Source organism: Macrobrachium rosenbergii, chromosome 33 (genome assembly GCF_040412425.1).
Source record: "Macrobrachium rosenbergii isolate ZJJX-2024 chromosome 33, ASM4041242v1, whole genome shotgun sequence".
NCBI lineage: Eukaryota > Metazoa > Arthropoda > Malacostraca > Decapoda > Palaemonidae > Macrobrachium > Macrobrachium rosenbergii.
The window spans coordinates 6,679,898-6,697,826 of NC_089773.1; the positions used below are offsets into that span (position 1 = coordinate 6,679,898).

At 39.6% G+C, this 17,929-nt stretch overlaps 1 protein-coding gene across 2 annotated transcripts in view; it reads left to right on the forward strand.

Moving 5' to 3' along the window:
* The first annotated feature begins 384 nt into the window (after nucleotides 1–384).
* LOC136855865 (uncharacterized) overlaps nucleotides 385–17,929 on the forward strand; it is a 91,115-nt gene continuing 73,570 nt past the window's right edge. Inside the window, exons 1-2 of one of the 2 annotated variants that reach the window (XM_067133257.1) lie at nucleotides 385–413; nucleotides 1,164–1,475. In XM_067133257.1, the coding sequence (XP_066989358.1) occupies nucleotides 1,172–1,475 (304 nt within the window). In that variant the 5' untranslated portion in view covers nucleotides 385–413; nucleotides 1,164–1,171. Of the gene's footprint in view, nucleotides 414–1,163; nucleotides 1,476–15,606; nucleotides 15,912–17,929 lie in introns of those variants that run through there. The other variant, XM_067133258.1, reaches the window with a different exon arrangement.

A 17,929-nucleotide genomic window follows, 5' to 3' on the forward strand; every position in this document is an offset into this window, starting at 1 on the left:
ATGCAAGTCTTGTCTGTTTTTTGGGAGGGTAAATTCGGGGGTGTGGAGGCGCCAAGATGGATGAGTTTGGGATAATCAGGTTAGTTTTGGAAGGGCAGACCCTCGTAGATGGTAATCTATAAGTTTTATCGACATTTTAACGAAGTTATGTCCCCAATTCATCGCGAAACAAGAAAACCAAACAGCGCGAAGGCTGAGAAACAGTACAACCCCCACGAATGCTTTCGTGGTGGCCTGGTTCGTGGCCTAGCAAGGGGTGGGGGGGCTTCTTCCTCGTTATCCGGGAGTGGTCCCATGGTCTCCTATGGGGGATACCCTGGGTGGTAGCGTGGGGTGGTGGGAGGGTGTCGAGTGACGGCCTCGTCCTCTCCTCCTCCCACCGTCAGATGGTGTTGAGTTGTGGTGAAGGGAAGGTGTGTGTCACACGCGTCTCTCGTCCGTCCACCGCTCCCTTATTTTTTTTCCTCCATCGGGAGAACAACAACTTCTTCTCCTGCGGCGGCCATTGCCGAATCCGTGTGGGGGAAAGAGTTCGTATTTGACGTGAATATCCAAGGAACCACCCGAATGTGAATCAGGAAGCGATATACATACACACACACGTTACACCACGCCGCCGTTGCCGTTGCCGCCGCCGCTGCGGAAAAGCGACAAAAGGAGAGAGAGAGAGAGAGAGGGGAGGAGGAGAGGAGAGTGTGCGACCCACGAAGAATAGAAAGAAGAAGAAGTAGTTTGAAGTTTTGTGAAAGTTTTTTTTTATCGTTATTGCCGTCGTTCGCGGCACTAATACACGTCTAAATAAATACATAGACGAAGTGGATGAAATATATATATTTATATATTTTAAAGCAGTGCATTTACAAAATTAAAGACAATGTGAAATTAAGCCCAAAAAAAAGATCGGGAAATAAAAAGTGTCTCCGATGAGTGAACCACATCAACAACTATGTTGAAGAATCCTCCGGGTTGAGCCTTTTTCTCGTGGGGAAAGATAAAAAAACATTTATTTATTTATTTTGGTGAAGTGTGTGTGTGTGTATATATGTGCGTGTGCGTGCATGCATGCGTGTGTTTACTCAAGTGTATGTGTGTGTAAGTTTATAAAAGCGTGTACGCCTCTCAGAGTAATTTAAAAAAGTTTAAAAAAATCACCCCCCCCCCAGGAGGAAATATGTGCGGTACGAATGACCTGCTGCAGGTGGATTTGTGTTACTACGAAGGGCAAAAGCAGCAAGATGATGACGATGAAAAGCAGCTGGGGGACATTTATAGCACCACCACACCGTACTCCTGTAGTAGCACCGTCAGCAGGAATCATAAAAGTAGTAGTAACAGCAGCAGTAGTGTGGAGAAGGTGTGGAAGGAGACTCAGCAGCTGATGGACGATAGGGAGCAGCTGGTCAGGATCATGACCCACGTCTGTTCGCAGCAGTTTTCTGGCGGCGCTTACAGGACCCTCGCCAGGTACTCCCAAGGTAATGATTGGAAAAGCTGCAGCAGCAGCGGCAGCAGGAACGACAACAGTAGTTGTTGTACCGCTGCTTTTGTTTGAGTTTTTGTATTTTGTGGGGTTTTTGCAAGTTGGGGAAGGTATAGGCCAAGGAGTTATAGGCGTACTAGTCGCCAGGTACTTCTAAGGTAATAATTGGAAAAGCAGCAGCAGTTGTTGTACTGCTGCTTTTTACGTTTTTTTCCTTATTTTTGTTGTGCTGTTGTAATTTAGAGAAGGTATAGGCCAAGGAGGTAGGCTTATAGGCATACTTTTCGCAAGGTTTTCCAGAGGTAACGATTGGAAAAGCAGTAGCAGCAGCAGCAGGAACAACCACAGCAGTTGTTGTAGCCTACTGCTGCTTTTGTTTGCGTTTTTTTGGCTTTTTTTTTTTTATCTTGTGGGGCTATTTTAAGTAGGGGAAAGTACAGGCCAAGGAGGTATAGGCATACTTGTCGTCAGGTTCTCACAAGGTAATGATTGGAAAACGAAAAGCAGCAGCGGGAATAGCAGCTACAGTTGTTGTACTGCTGCTTTTGTTTGCGTTTTTGTATCTTGTGGGGCTGTTGTAAATAGGGGAAATTGTAAGCATACTTTTCTCCAGGTACTTCCAAGGTAATGATTGGAAAAGAGGAGAAGTAGCAGTTGTTGTAACTGCTGCTTTTGTTTGAATTTTTGCATTTTGTGGAACTATTATAAGTAGGGGGAAGTGTAGGCCAAGGAGGTATAGGCGTACTCGTCGCCAGGTACTTCCAAGGTAATGATTGGAAAGAGGAAAGCAGCAACATATTAATGATTATACTGCTGTTTATGTTTTTTGTTTTTGCGTAGTTATTTTAATTTAGGAAAAGTATAATCCGGATATATTTGTCGCCAGGTATTCCCAGTGTACTGACTGTAAGACGAAAAGCAGCAGGAATAGCATCAGTTGTTGTAATATTTCTGCTTTGCGCGATGTGTTGTTTCTTGTGGAGTTAGACTACAGCATGGCTGAGTAAATTATAGGTCTATCTCGCCGGTGATAACTGGAAAGAGGAAGATCAGCAGCCGTTGTTATACTGCTGCCTTTTGTTGTTGTTGTTCTGTGCCTTTTTGTTGTTTCATTTGCAGTTAATCCAAGTTCTGGGAAAGTTCAGGCATATAACTGCCAATGGCTGCCTAGCCCAGCTAAGCTGTTTTGCTTTCGTGTTTTTTTTTTTGTTTCACTTGTTTTTTCAAGTTTTGGTTAGTTTTTAAAAGGTTTTGATAGTTTTTCATGGGTTCATATGTCAGGAAAACATTAAACCTTAAATATCACTAGTTTTGACGCATCGGCAAAACTTTCCTATTTACAGGGAAACACAACTTCTAGATCATAACGGTAACCGATTGCGTATAGGCAATCACGCTGGCCTTTCAGTATTGCCTAATAGAGAAGGTAAAACAATAACGGGGGAGTATATAAGTAAAAATAAAAGTAAAATAATAACTTGGGAATATCTAGGTAAAATTACGGTAAAAATAAAAAAAAAACTGGACAAATATAACCGACCAAACCAATTAAATCCCTAGACCAATGTAGCTACGCCCCCCCGATCTCATTAGCATTGAATTGGAAACTCGGTACCGATTAGCATTCATAATTAATAATTCACTGCGGCATAACTCATTATCAGAGTGTGAAATGAATTCCTAATAGTTATTTCACTCGGTGAAATGGGCCTCCCTAGGGGCGATCGACCTCAATTTCGTCAAGTCGAAGGTTGAAGCAAAAGACGAAGTAGGCTATGAGTTGAGTCGAGTAGAGGCGGCCATATGTACTGGTGGCGGTTTTGTACCGGTGACCGGAGTCGTTTTATTATTTTTTTTTTCTTAATTTTATTTCGCTCTGTTTCAGTTTCCCGTTACGTGAGGTTGCTCGTTGTTGGAAATCTTTCAAGCCTTCTGGATTTAGTTGTGATGTATACTCGGTTTAAGACGTCGAATTGAGCCATTTTACTGACATGTTTTGAACATTTCGTATTTACATAAAAATAAATTTTAAGTATATTTATACAGTTTAGGTGAAATGGAATTTATAGTATATTTTGTTTGTCAAGCGTGTTATAGGTTTTAAATGTTGGTAAGGTTATACAGAAATGTGTAAATTACCCATCTTTATTATTATTTTATTATTATTATTATTATTATTATTAGATGGACCAATACTTACGTAATGTTTGAGAGGTCTAAGTTTCAGGCTGCATAAGCAATTAAAATGTAATGAATTACAGAAAAATAGTCAAATAAGATTTTGCACATGCGCTAAAATATTCCTTCCCAAATAATTTAACCTTACCCGAGGGATTTAAGCGGCGGTTTATTACAAGCAGGCAACAATAGGGGATTTACTTTTATTTTCGCAATGCGGATTTGATTTTTCACGTAGAGTCCATTACGAGCTGGAATCCCCACGGATTACTGCTTCTGTGCTTGTGGATGAGCGAGGATGAAGTTATGAATATTGAATATTTTGCCGTAATATCGTAGCGACTTTTACAATGGTATATGGTACGGATTCATAACTGCTGTACTATATATATAAAGTATATATGTATGTATGTATGTATATATATATATATATATATATATATATATATATAGAGAGAGAGAGAGAGAGAGAGAGAGAGAGAGAGAGAGAATTTATTTTTATGATAAAATTATTCCTTATACTTCATTTTGTCTTTTAAAAGATAAATTTAATAGATAATTTTTCTCGGTGTTCAGCAGTTTCCAATATTTTGTCGAATTTTAGAAAAATTCTGTTCCGGAATCGACTCATGTAATATGAAAGTATTAAGAATTTATATAGGCTGTAAAAAATAGTATGCATTGTAAAGGAAGAAATTTTGTATATATCATATAAACTTTTTAGGAAAATATTCTTTATATATTCTTTTAACTATTGTATATTTTTCCGTAAAGGGATAATATTCTGTTCAATAGGCTTACCCTTTTCTTTAAGGGAAGCAATTTTGCATTATTTTAAATTGCTTTAATGATATTAGTTTTCTGTGAAAGAAAACGATTGAGATGTAGCTAGGTAATTGTCTGTCCGTACGCACTTTTTCATTCCGGCCTCAGATCTTAAAAACTACTGAGGCTAGAGGGCTGCAAATTGGCATGTGGATCATCCACCCTCCAATCATCAAACGTACCAAATTGCAGCCCTCTACCATCAGTTATATTTTATTTAAGGTTAAAGTTAGTCATGATCGTGCGTCTGGCACCGCTACAGGTTCCAACAACACAGGAAACCACGGGGCCGTGGCTGAGAGTTTTATACAGCATTCTACGCTGTACAAAAAACTCGATTGCGCCGAAGAAACTTTTATTCTAGGGCTAAGTATGTTGTCATGTTTTAACTCTGAAACTTGATAATTCCTATATTTAATTTTGTATTTAAGTGTTATTCTGTTAAATATATATATATATATATATGGAATATTTACATGTTTTACCTTGTAAGTAGAAGATTGAGCCGTGAATTATATACCTGGTTGTTAGATGACTGTTATGGGTAGCAGTTAGGGTAGAGAGGAAAAACTTTCAACATCAGTATTCATCAAATTGGGAGGACCTCGACAACGTAGTCCTTATCCCCTTGTGGTGAAACCGTTCAAAAGGTCTCTCTCTCTCTCTCTCTCTCTCTCTCTCTCTCTCTCTCTCTCTCTCTCTCTCTCTCTCTCTCTCTCTCTCTCTCAGAACGATAGGATTCAGTACTGTTGGAACCTTAATATTGGGAATGATCGCCTTATGCGTTATACCATTAATGGATTATATATATATTTCATTTATATATCTTGAATATGTTTTGGAAATGTCACTGTATAAAAATAATGTCTATATATTCCAACTAATTAGCAACGGCTGTAACCATCAAAATTGTGACGACAGTCTAAAGGAACCAACCAGTTAGCCAATTCCTGGTGTTGGCCTACACTTGTGTATTTTATGCAACATCTCATCTTGGAATAACTGTTCAATGTGTACCCTATTTGCCTTTACGATTGGTTCAGAAGGTTATACTTAATTGTTGTCGTTTATAAATAAATTCGAAAAACCTCTGTAATATGGAAATGTAATTTCATTAACTTTTGTGGGTTACAAATATGTTATTTCCATGGTGCAGAAGTTTTAAGCAGTTTCAGTACTACAGAATGTCTAGGCTCCAGAAGGTGTAGTATATATACAATAATATATATATATATATATATATATATATATATATATATATATATATATATATATATATATATATTAGAGTTAAAGGCCTCCTGGACCTCTTTAGGCTCAGAGGGTAGGTGCTGCTCTGTTTCTTAGGCCGATATATACAGTATATATATATATATATATATATATATATATATATATATATATATATATATATATATATATATATATATATATATATAACGGAAATCGTATAGTCGTACGCAGCTTCTGAAATTTTGCTGAATAATAACTTGTCTATTGTCACAGTGCCGTCCTTCAAGAATATTAAGACCGTTATAAATACGTCCCGTAAGAATCTAAGGAAAAAATAAATTACGAGAATCCACGACAAATAAGCACAGGTTTTTATTTTTAAACAGTTTATTTTTTCTATAAAAACCCTAAAAGGCATTCTTATTCGTAATGATAGTTTTTATTGCATTCCAAATTTACGTTCCTGTCGGTGCATCGAATAAAGCAAATCATTTTTTTATAACAATTTCCCTTCCGACCCTTACCGGTTTTCCGTTGGCGGTTGTTGGCAACTGTCTCTCCTCCCTATTTATCTACCTCCTCTTCCTCCCCCCTCCTCCCTCCTCCTCCCCCTCACCCTTACGCACTGCAATAATCTTCTTCCTCATCTCTGGTGATGTGTTTGAAGGCTGAACGAGGGAAGCAGTGTTGATGTGGTTTTGAATGTATTGGTTTTCATTTTTGTGTAGATTCGTCAGGTAAATTGTATTATTGTTTTAAATATATGTGTATATATGTGTACGTATATATAGCTTATATATAAAACAAAATACAACCTCCATCATAATATTGTAATACGATTTACCTGACAAATCTACACAAAACATTAAAAGAATTACATCTACTTTTCTCTCGTTCTGCTGTCAAAGACATCACATATATATGTAAAAGAGAAGTCTTTATACATACATATAGGCCTATATATATATATATATATATATATATATATATATATATATATATATATATATATATATATATATTTGTGTCTATTATGACAATACAAGAATGTATCACGTTACCGGCTCCGTGTAAAGGCATTTAAAATCCACGTGTATGTGTCTCGTGGGATGCGGGTTTAAAAATTTTTTAAAAATATATTTACAAGCGAAGCCCAATAGGGCTTCTGCGCAAGGCTTTAAAAAAAAGTCTAAAACCTTATAAGAAAAATTCTCTCCATTAGTTTCGCTTCGCTTGCTCTTCTGTAGCGTGTGCCTGTGTGTAGGCAGTCTCTCTCTCTCTCTCTCTCTCTCTCTCTCTCTCTCTCTCTCTCTCTCTCTCTCTCTCTCTGGTTTACTAAGGTAGACGTTAGTTAATGGTCTTATAAGTATAAATTTTAGGATAATATTAATTGATTGAAGTTGCTCTAGACAAGATAACGCAGTCTCTCTCTCTCTCTCTCTCTCTCTCTCTCTCTCTCTCTCTCTCTCTCTCTCTCTCTCTCTCGGTACCGGTACATCATTTCCTGTTTACTGAGGTACGTTTGATAGTTAAAAGCCTTTTAAGCAGAAATATTTTGATTATTAATTACAAGTGCTCAAGACAAAATCTCTCTCTCTCTCTCTCTCTCTCTCTCTCTCTCTCTCTCTCTCTCTCTGTACGCATTGCTCACCAAGTATTTAGCCCACTGCATACGTATAAGGCAAAAGTTTTTCCTAATACCCCCTCCCCTGAAACCCCCACCTTCCTGGTGAGGTAAGGGGGTGGGAGGGTTATGAGACGAAAGGGGGTAAGGTACCGTCCCAGGTGGGTGATGGGTGGGTCGTGGTGATCCCCCCCTCCCCTCAGGTGAGGGAGACCTCGCTTGTCCCTGTGGAGAAGAACTTCTAGAGCTTTGCCTTGCCTCTCTCTCTCTCTCTCTCTCTCTCTCTCTCTCTCTCTCTCTCTCTCTCTCTCTCTCTCAGACTGCTTCCTGGTCCATCCCAGAAAGAGGATTTCATGCAAATAATAGGATGCTGGGGGAAAATAGGATAGTTTGTCCTTAAGGTGACGAACAATGCCATTCAGTTGTTTTTCTATTTATTTTGTTTATTAAGATTGTACTTGGGAGTATTTTTACCAAGGAAGTTAATATGTATTGTAAGAATTTGAAGTGATTATTATTGAGAATTTATAGCTTGCTCATGCGCCTCTCAATCTAATATGGATAAATATAGGTCTATACCCATTCCGGATTTCAATTGTTTACTTGTGTTTGTTTATTTTGAAAGGCCGTGGGTATATTTTGTCTAGAAGGTGATTAAGTATTGTTAGGCTGAAGTATTATTACTATATTATTATTCGGAATGTGTAGCTTATTAATGCACCTTTTAATCTATTTTGAATGAATATAGGCCTATCTATATCCGTCCCATAATCGTTATCAGATGGACCCGGCATTTGTATATTTAGTTTCGAGAATACTTTCATCTTGGAAGTGATTAAATTTAGTTATATTTATTATCCAGAAATGCTATCAACACACCTCTTTATCGCTCTCAAATGAACATAGGCCTAACCCTATACCCCATCCCGTATTCGTTATCGGCGTAAACGGGGCATGGGAGATAAGGTGTGATAAAATGTGTGGGCATTTGGGCACACAGATTGATAACAAGTTCCTAGTTGCCTATAGCGTGTAGATCCCGGAAGTTATGGTCGCTTGCTAGATGCTACGTCACCAGCGTCTAGATTATAGGAGGATTAATTGTCAATCCTAAATCCCTGTGCCTTATGTGGTTGTGGGAAGGAGGTTTTAGTGTGTCTCTCTCTCTCTCTCTCTCTCTCTCTCTCTCTCTTTCCTGGTGCAATCCAGCTTCCAATAAGTTGTGGTAACTGTCTGTCTGGTATGAACAGTGTATAGCCTACTTCCAGATTCATGTAGTCTATGTTGCATCTCTCTCTCTCTCTCTCTCTCACGCTCTCAGAGAGAGAGAGAGAGAGAGAGAGAGAGAACGAGTACTGGTATATAGTAGTACTTGTAGCAGTGGAGAGCCAATGCTAAGTTATTTATTCTATTGATTTTGTCGCCTGCCGCTTTGGCGCCCAAGGTCGCTCCAGAATGGATTTACGTAATGTATTCGACTCGATTCTCTCTTTCTCTCTCTCTTTCTCTCCTGATGATAGCCTTTTCAGCTTCAGATAAGTTGTGGTAACTCTGTCTGTACTGGTATGTATGTCCAGGTTCATGTAGTCTATGTTGCATCTCTCTCTCTCTCTCTCTCTCTCTCTCTCTCTCTCTCTCTTATCTGTAAAATAAATGACTGCCTTATTGTATAAGAGTTAATCCCTCCCCCCCCTCTCTCTCCATTTTCAGCCTGTAAATGATTTAAATGACTGCAGTTTTATATTAGAATTTCTCTCTCTCTCTCACTTCAGTCTTTAATTATTCAGTTGACTGCCGTTCTCTATTAGAATTCTTTCTCTCTCGCTCTTTCTTTCTCTCTGACGGTCCATTGTGTATTTTGTTTAAAAGTACCATTTTATATGAAAATCACTGTATCTCTTCGTCGATTCAATCTATAAGTTATTTACATGACTGCCATTTTATTTGAGACACTCTCTCCGACAATTTTGCAAGTGTTTGACTTGATAATTTGAGAAGATATATTCCTTTTATATCTTAAAACCTGTTTCCAATATATTACATTTTATTATACTTAGGTCCTCATTATCTTTTCAGATAATCTTTTAGGATAATTTAGTTTGATTAAAAAGTCTTTTAGTCCACTTGAAGCTAGATATTAGTGTGATCTAATAGTATGTTTGTAGGTATGTGCGTGCCTGCGTGCTCTTAGACGAACTATTATATATATATATATATATATATATATATATATATATATATATATATATATATATATATACATATACATATATATAATTTGTTTTTAAATCAAAGTAATTAACAAGTTAAAAGTTTAGTTTGCTTAACAGCATTGTAAGTTATTTTAATTGGTTTTTAACATTTCAAGTTAATGTTAATATTTATTTCACATTAATTTCATAACTTCACATCACGTCAATTTTATTATAACGAAAATAAAGCCAATTTAACTTTGTTTTCAACTTGATTCCATTCACATTCGTATTTCCCCATTGTTAGGCCTACGGCTTGACTCACGGCATGAGTAATTATTACAGTCATTTCTAGTAATCCTCCCTCGCTCTGTGGGATTACGTGGACTTTCCCTCCATCCCTTCCTTCCTCCTAAGGGAGGGAGTGAGAGGGAGTGAGAGAGGGAAGGAAACGCTATAGGACCGAGGTGGGGACTACAGACCTACCAGACTTCTTTCACAGACCCTGTAGATGAAGCCTCTCTCTCTTTCTCTCTCTGTGTGTGTGTGTGCGTGCGTGCGTGGAATGCACATTTATCAGAATTCCACTTTATAATCGTTTATCCTGTCTTGAAACCTCATTTATTACGTCAGTCACATTGAAAAGCGGTATTTGTCCCGTTCTGTGGATCAGGTGACTCATCGTTGAATTTTATACATTCGTACGTGTTTTCAATTATATTTAATGTCTTAATTTTCAAGTCGATGTACTCTACCTACAGTAAATTCTCTGTAGTCGCCTGTATAATACTGTAGACGCAGCCAGCCACGCAAACTAACGAAGTTTGTCTGCCATAGCATTGCTTTGGGTGCCATTTTTTCTCAGGCGATACCGTTACTCGGTCTGAGATTATTTTCGAGGTAAAACGATTCGCTGTATGTAAAAGACTTATTTAAAAGAATTCTTTCATGCTATTATTTCTCCCGGCTGTCTGGATTCCGCCTCCGCCGCCTAAAATGAGGCAAAAGGCCCCAAATTGATGAGCATTTGAAAGAAAGGCTGTTGTGTTCCTGTGTTTCCGCCCGCCAGACTCTACCTCCGAGCGGTGTTGCCATTCAGCGGAGCTTATTTATTTTAAATGGTCGTTACGCATTGATTCCATTCGTTTGTGCTGATTGATTATGAGGAAGGAGCCTTTGAAAAGAATGTTTGATATTCTGTGAGCCGGTTCCGCGTCGAGATCGACGCGGAATAGGAGAAAAATGCGGAATCCGTTCAAATCGGCGGATGAATGTGAGCGTGTGGAGATGTATGGCAACAGCTCCCCCTTGTGTGCCCAGAACCACGCATTTTGATGTTTTTGGAAGGCGCCTTTCTTTCGCGAATTCGGGCTTTGAAAATATCTTGAGTTTCACTTAGCGAAAATACCCATTCTTGTAATAATTCGCGTAAGGATGATGATGCCCCATACCCCGATGGGAAGGAGAATAAGGCTAAAAGGAACGCCATTCTACTAACCAGAATTGAGGGCATGGCTTGAACACCTGGCGACTCGGAGCCTGAGCCTGGGTACGTCCAAGGAAGGACTCCCCCACGCGTGCCCCTAACTTATACCACCACCCTACCCCCTCTATCTTCCTCTCCTTATCCCAGTTCGAACCCACTCGATCCTTCGGGGCCATCCTACCCCATCCTATCCCCTCCTGCCCCTGCCCAGAAGCTACCATGCCCACGTTTCTCAAGGACCGCTCGTTCACTCCTCCCAAATATTTCTCGGACTGTTATTTCCTCAGTTTCTTACTACTTCTGGAAAGCTCTCTCTCTCTCTCTCTCTCTCTCTCTCTCTCTCTCTCTCTCTCTCTCTGAAGGAGGAGGAGGAGGAAGAGAGAGAGAGAGAGAGCAGGTATCTTATGTTTTACCAAGTTTCACTTTTCATGTTTTCTTCACATAGCGGGATGCTGGGCATTTCGTGCGTATTTTTGCGTGGGCATGTGCGTATGGCTCTCTCTCTCTCTCTCTCTCTCTCTCTCTCTCTCTCTCTCTCTCTCTCGGTTAAATTTTATACTTAAATATAAGTAGGCTATAATTAAAGCCTAAAGGTACTTCCATGTAATTATGCCTATGACCACGTCTGTATATAGATATTAGGCTTATTTATTCACGTATGATTTTCCCGCTTAGTATTAATAATTCATAAAAAAAAAATTAAAGATGTTTTACGAAAATGAAGTTATAATTGATTTCCTAATAGCCTATCGCGTGTAGACCATCTATAGGCCTACAAAATAATGATTAAATTTAACCTCTCGTACACTTGAGCCAGGGATTCGATCCTGAGAGAGAGAGAGAGAGAGAGAGAGAGAGAGAGAGAGAGAGAGAGAGAGAGAGAATGGAATGAGCCACTCCTTGTCTTTGCGAGTCATAATGAGAATTAAGTGGATCTGTTTAAGTGAGCGTAATTGTATTAAAACAATCCCCCTCCCCCCGTCTAGTCCCAATCTCCCCCTCCCCTTCCTTCAGCCTGTCTTTTTTTTGGGGGGGAGGGGGAGGGTTGCACGTGCCCCTGAAAACACATTCGCCAGGTGGTTAACTCTCTCGTGCTCGCGCAAATATGTATGTAAATCTTGCATTAGTCCGAAGGTTGTATAATATATATATATATATATATATATATATATATATATATATATATATATATATATATATATATATATATATATATATATATAAAGAGAGAAGGATTAAGGGTGAACCAGATATAGTCAGCTATCCAACACGGATTTATTTTCGAATAGGGATTAATTGTGGATCCTTTTTTTCTCATACGGGGATTAATGGTGTATTCACTATACTGTCTGACATTACGGATTTGTAATTTAAACAGTTAACTTTGTCTTTATTTTCTGAATGATTTTTTATTTATTTTGCTGTCCAACCACTCCATCTCTTGGCTGTCTTGAGGCCGAATGTGGCTCAGTGCCTGGCTTCACAGCATAATTAATTTAATAAAATCATATCAAAATCAAATTATGTAGATTAGGCCTAATTATAGGGAAGAATTAGTCCTATCTAACACGGGTCTGAAATGTCAAACTCTCGTGCGTTCAGATATGGAGTCACGTTGAATCGCCCCTTGATATGCATCGTAAAAAATTCATAGCGACGCCTCAGTGTGCTATCTTAATGAAGATAGTTGCTCAGTGTATCTTAATGAAGATACTTGTTCAGTGTAGCTTAATTAAGATAGTTGCTCAGTGTAGCTCTATGAAGATGGTCACTCACTGTATCTTAAGGAAGATGCTTGTTCAGTGTAACTTAATGGAAATAGTCTCTCTATGTATCTTAATGAAGATAGTCTCTCTATATATCTTAATGAAGATAGTCGCTCAGTGTATCTTAATGAATATAGTTGCACAGTGTAGCTTAATGAGCATACTTGTTCAGTGTATTTCAATGAAGGTACTTGTTCGGTGTATCTTAATGAAGATAGTCGCTCAAAGTATCTTAATGAAGATAGTCGCTGAGTGTAGCTTAATGAAGATACTTACTCAGTGTATCTTAATGAAGATAGTCGCTCAGTGTTGCACATCAGACGAGCAACGCCGATACGGTAGACTCTCTCCCCTTTAGTGGATACGTCATTGAAGCCGATAGGTCTAGCCCTTTAGCCTATATGGTCTGTGTAGACGGCGATAGGGGGTTATTTTTTGGGTTGAGGGGACGTAGAGAGAGAGAGATAGGTTGGGCGGGGGTGGGGTTTATGTGAAATGGTTGGGACATAATCATTTGATTTTGTAGAGTTGAGGGTAATAGTTCTGATGTAGTTGACTGTGTGTTGGTGTGTGTGTGAGAGAGAGAGAGAGAGAGAGAGAGAGCGTTGCTGAGTAATAGCATACAGGAGAGAGAGAGAGAGAGAGAGAGAGAGAGAGAGACAGAGACAGAGACAGAGGGAATTTGGAGTTTCATGAACGTAAGAGAGGGAGAGCGAGAGAGAGAGAATGTTATGTCCACTCGACGCAGAGAGAGAGAGAGAGTGAGAGAGAGAGAATATGTCCACTCGCTCGACGCAGAGAGAGAGAGAGAAAGCAATGATTTTATATGCAACTGCAGAAACGAGGCAGACATACTGACAGACGGAAAGACAACGATCAACACATAGGCCTAACCAGCCGTGCACGACAGGCAGAAACAGACTGACAGAGTCTAACGCAGAAATAGACAGAGCGAGTCTAACCCGCCGAGACTTCTCTTCCCAGAGAAACGAAGAAGAAGAAAAAAGGAAGAAGATTAAGAATAAGAAGAAAGAAAGAAGAATAATAGATCACGTTAGACCGAGACTGGTGTTTATTCAAGAGAATTGCCCGAAATTAGTCTCTCCAGTACACGATTTCCGAAACAACAAATCCCCGTCACGCTATTTTGAAGCTTTGGGGGGGGGGAGATGGAGGGAGGGGGCCACGCTTTTGGACGGTTAGACAAGATTGTTTTTTCGGCGACGAGTGTTATTGATAATCTGTTTGATCATTCCAGCGGCATTATAAAAACCGTAATATCCTCCTTTTTAACTCGTGCAAATTAGGAGCCATTATCGTCTCGGGTTTGTATTCAATTATAGTGTCTTAAGCTTCATTTTGTTTTTTTTGAAGCTTAATTGGGCTTCACGTTTAAATTGGCTTTGGGATTAGGCGAAAGATGGTTGTTTTGTGTTAATTGAATTCCCTTCGCTGGTAACATGCGAATCCTACATTAGAGGGTTTAAAGTACACATTTTTGGATCTCTCTCTCTCTCTCTCTCTCTCTCTCTCTCTCTCTCTCTCTCTCTCTCTCTCTCTCTCTCTCTCTCATATATTATATATAATATATATAGGCCTATATATATATATATAGTGTGTAAAACCAGTTTTAGTTAAATACTCGCTTAATGACAAATTATATTGGAAAGCAATTTTTAAAAAATTTTACACACGTCCATCCTCACTTGTGGCCCTCAGCACTGCGACGCCAATCGGTCAGGCAAATCCTGAAGGCCAAACAATAGGAATTCAGGGTCAACCCATTAAAGTGACTTCGGGAATTTTTTTTTCCTTTTTTTTTTTTTGCTTTTTTGGAATCTGACTGATTCCTGCTTTCGTGATTCCAGTCCACTTATTTGGGGCTTTCAGGATTGCTTGCGTGGGTGTGTGTGTGTGTGTGTGTGAGTGTGTCCGTAAGCACGCCAGACTGTGTGCGCTTTTTGTTTGTTTAAGTTGTTCATTATTGTTGAATGTTCATCATCAGTGCATTTTCACCAGAATCTTACTGTGCTGTACTTTCACCAGAAATTTTGCTAGAATCTTACTTTATTTTCCACTAGAATCTTACTGTATTTTCACTAGAATCTTAATGTATTTTCACTAGAATCTTACTGTATTCTTACTAGAGTCTTTCTGTATTTTAATTACAATTATACTGTATTTTCATCAGATTCTGACAGTATTGTCACAAATTGAGAGGGCGATTATGGCATTACTTAATATCTCCTGAAACTACCATTTTTTTTTTTTTTTTTGGTAATGTTCATTCATTATAAAAAATAACTTTGTCCTTTGCTGTTCATTTCTTCTTTGTGAGAAAGGGTCCTTACTTTGTTTGTCTTGTTCTCGTGACCGACGGGACCGTTTTCGCAAACAAGCCCCTGCGGTAGTTTGTCTCGCTTTGTTTGTGTTGGATTTTCGTAAACAAACGAGAAGCGCTCTGTGGGTATTCCAGTTTCAAGGCAGTTGTCAGTTTCAGCGGTGCTCTTTTCAACTGTGGGTCATGGTTAGTCATCGTAGACCAGTTTTTATCTCTCTCTCTCTCTCTCTCTCTCTCTCTCTCTCTCTCTCTCTCTCTCTCTCTCTCTGTTATCATTAATTTGTTGATGTGATTCGCATGGGGCTGCAATTGCTTGCAGACATGCAACCGTGAATTCGTGAGTTTGTGGGTAAGGTGACTGCTGAAAACTAACCCAGCACCCCCCCCCTTCCACTTCCCCTCTCTCTCCTCCTCCCTACCTCAAACTCGTCCACCCCTCCCCGCCCTCAACACCCCCAAGGAACCTCTCCATTCTTGCCTCGAGTGTATTTAATTGCTCACTTGGTAGAAGACGTCGTGTGCTGCTTCTAATTCCTGCCCCGGAATTCTCGTCGAGTGTAAGACCACCAGCCTGGTTTTGAATTATTCACTTGATGGCGGCAGGTGGCTGCTGAAAGTGTGTGCGCGCGCGCGTGTTTGTGAGTGTGTGTTTTCCAAGGCCTCGTTAGCGTGGTTATAAATTCCTACACACGTCTTTTTTTTTATGTTGGAAGTTCTCTGACGGCCATTCTTGTAATGGAAGGCTTTGTAACTCGAAATGATTGCGGATTCTTATGCGATTTCAAGGTAAGGTTTGATCGTTTTTATGAAATGTGCCGGCTCTTTGGCGGTTAAGCATTGATTGATTTAGTATTTTCTGTCGAAAGAGGACCACTGTACACGTACCAAAGTGTTTTTACTGGAATATGTTAAACTTGAAACGAGTTGTCTGACAAAGGACCTCCGTTTAGGTTGAATTGCAACTAATCGTTACGTACATTCAATCATTTATCCCCAAGTTATGTTAAATTAAGGCTAGAGTTAAAGTTAAGTCAGTGGTCACAGCTGCCCACTGCCCTTCGTGAATGCTAAATTACTTAGAGCTTATCTACATAGATGTCGAAAGTTTGCGGGGATTAAATTTAGCGAATTTAGCGCGGAACGTTTTGGTATGATTTCCAGAGGCTTAACATCCTTTTCAAGTTCATTGCCAGATGAACGAGGATAGTAGTTTTTTTAATAGCTTTTGAGAATTTCAAAGTAGCTTAGCTTCTTTCCCCCCCCCCTTTTCTGGTCTGGGCAGGTTGGGCCTTCAAATTGGTCTGTGCATCGAAACTTGGAATTTGTGACATTTGTGCTTAGTCGTGAGTAAAACCACTGCATGTTTATTTTATGCATTTTTTTCTTGTTTTATTGACTCTCTCTCTCTCTCTCTCTCTCTCTCTCTCTCTCTCTCTCTCTCTCTCATGACAATTCCGGTATCGACCCTCGGAGATCTAACAAGAACAGCCGCCAAAAATTCTCTCTCTCTCTCTCTCTCTCTCTCTCTCTCTCTCTCTCTCTCTCTCTCTCTCTCTCTCTCTCTCTCTCTCTCTCTCTCTCTACGTAAGGACGAAGCCAGATTTTGCCATAAAAAGGAAAGTTTGGTGGTTTCAGCATTTTTTTTATTCGCCTTCCGTCTCCGAAAGCTGCGTTCTTGATTCTTGTCAAAAAATATCTGGCTCGCTTGGAAGCCAAACATTAGCCCGGATGTAGCCCAGACCTGAATGATGTGAAGTTTTCTATCTTTGGGTGAGGTGATAGTTCCCATTCCTCTCTCCCTCTCTCTCTCTCCTGGTTGTGAATACCACAGTCGACCTACCACCAGGTACATGATTCACTGCTTGGATCCGCAGAGGCGGTGTTGTATTTGACGGGACATGGCTGGCGTGTTCTGACTCCCCCCCCCCGTCCCCTTCCCCCGGATCGAACCCGGGACCTGTTTAACACTGAAAATGCTTTTGGGTCCATACCTCGGACCATTGCTGTTTTCATTCCTTTTTACTGTACCTTCGTGTCTATTCTCTTTGTGCCATCGTAATTTCCACCCTCTCGTAACAATTGATTCATAGCGCAACTGCGAGGTTTTCCTCCTGTTACACCTTTCAGACCTTTTACTTTCAATTTCCGCTTCAGCGCTGAATGACCTCATAGGTCCCAGCGCTCGGCCTTTGGCCTAGTCTTTATTCTATAATATCAGCGTGGTCACAATCAATTAGCTCTTAATATATTTATAGTTCTACCAAAATCAGGTCTCAAACATCATCTCGAATGTATGCACTGGCGTCCATGTTGCTTGCGTTAGCCGGTATGTTGTTTTTCTCCGCGTTTATGTTTCTTGCATCAATTACCTGTATGTTGATGCAGGCATGGGTTGCAAACGTGCTCGGAATAACTCGAGTGTGTAAAAACGACCCCAGGTATTTATTTCGTCAGTTGTTGTACGTCGAATCCCAGAGACATCACCGACTGTCATCATCTGGTATGTGATGAGCAATTCTTGTGAATTGTGCCAACACCTGGGTCGAAAAATTCGTGTGTATTACAGAGATGTTTCCAGTTCACGTCTGTGGGCTCTGAAGCACTTCGTTCCCGAATTGTTCGCCTGAGGTCCTTTCAGAACGGAGAAAATGTGAAAAATCTTGGTATTCAAAGTTAGTTGGAAAAACAGCTCTTAATTGAAAATGAGGAAATGATAAAATTTATAATCATGAGGAATAGGAGAAAATAGTTCATCAGAACTGCGAACATGTGAAAACATTGACATTCAAGAGGGTTTGGAAATG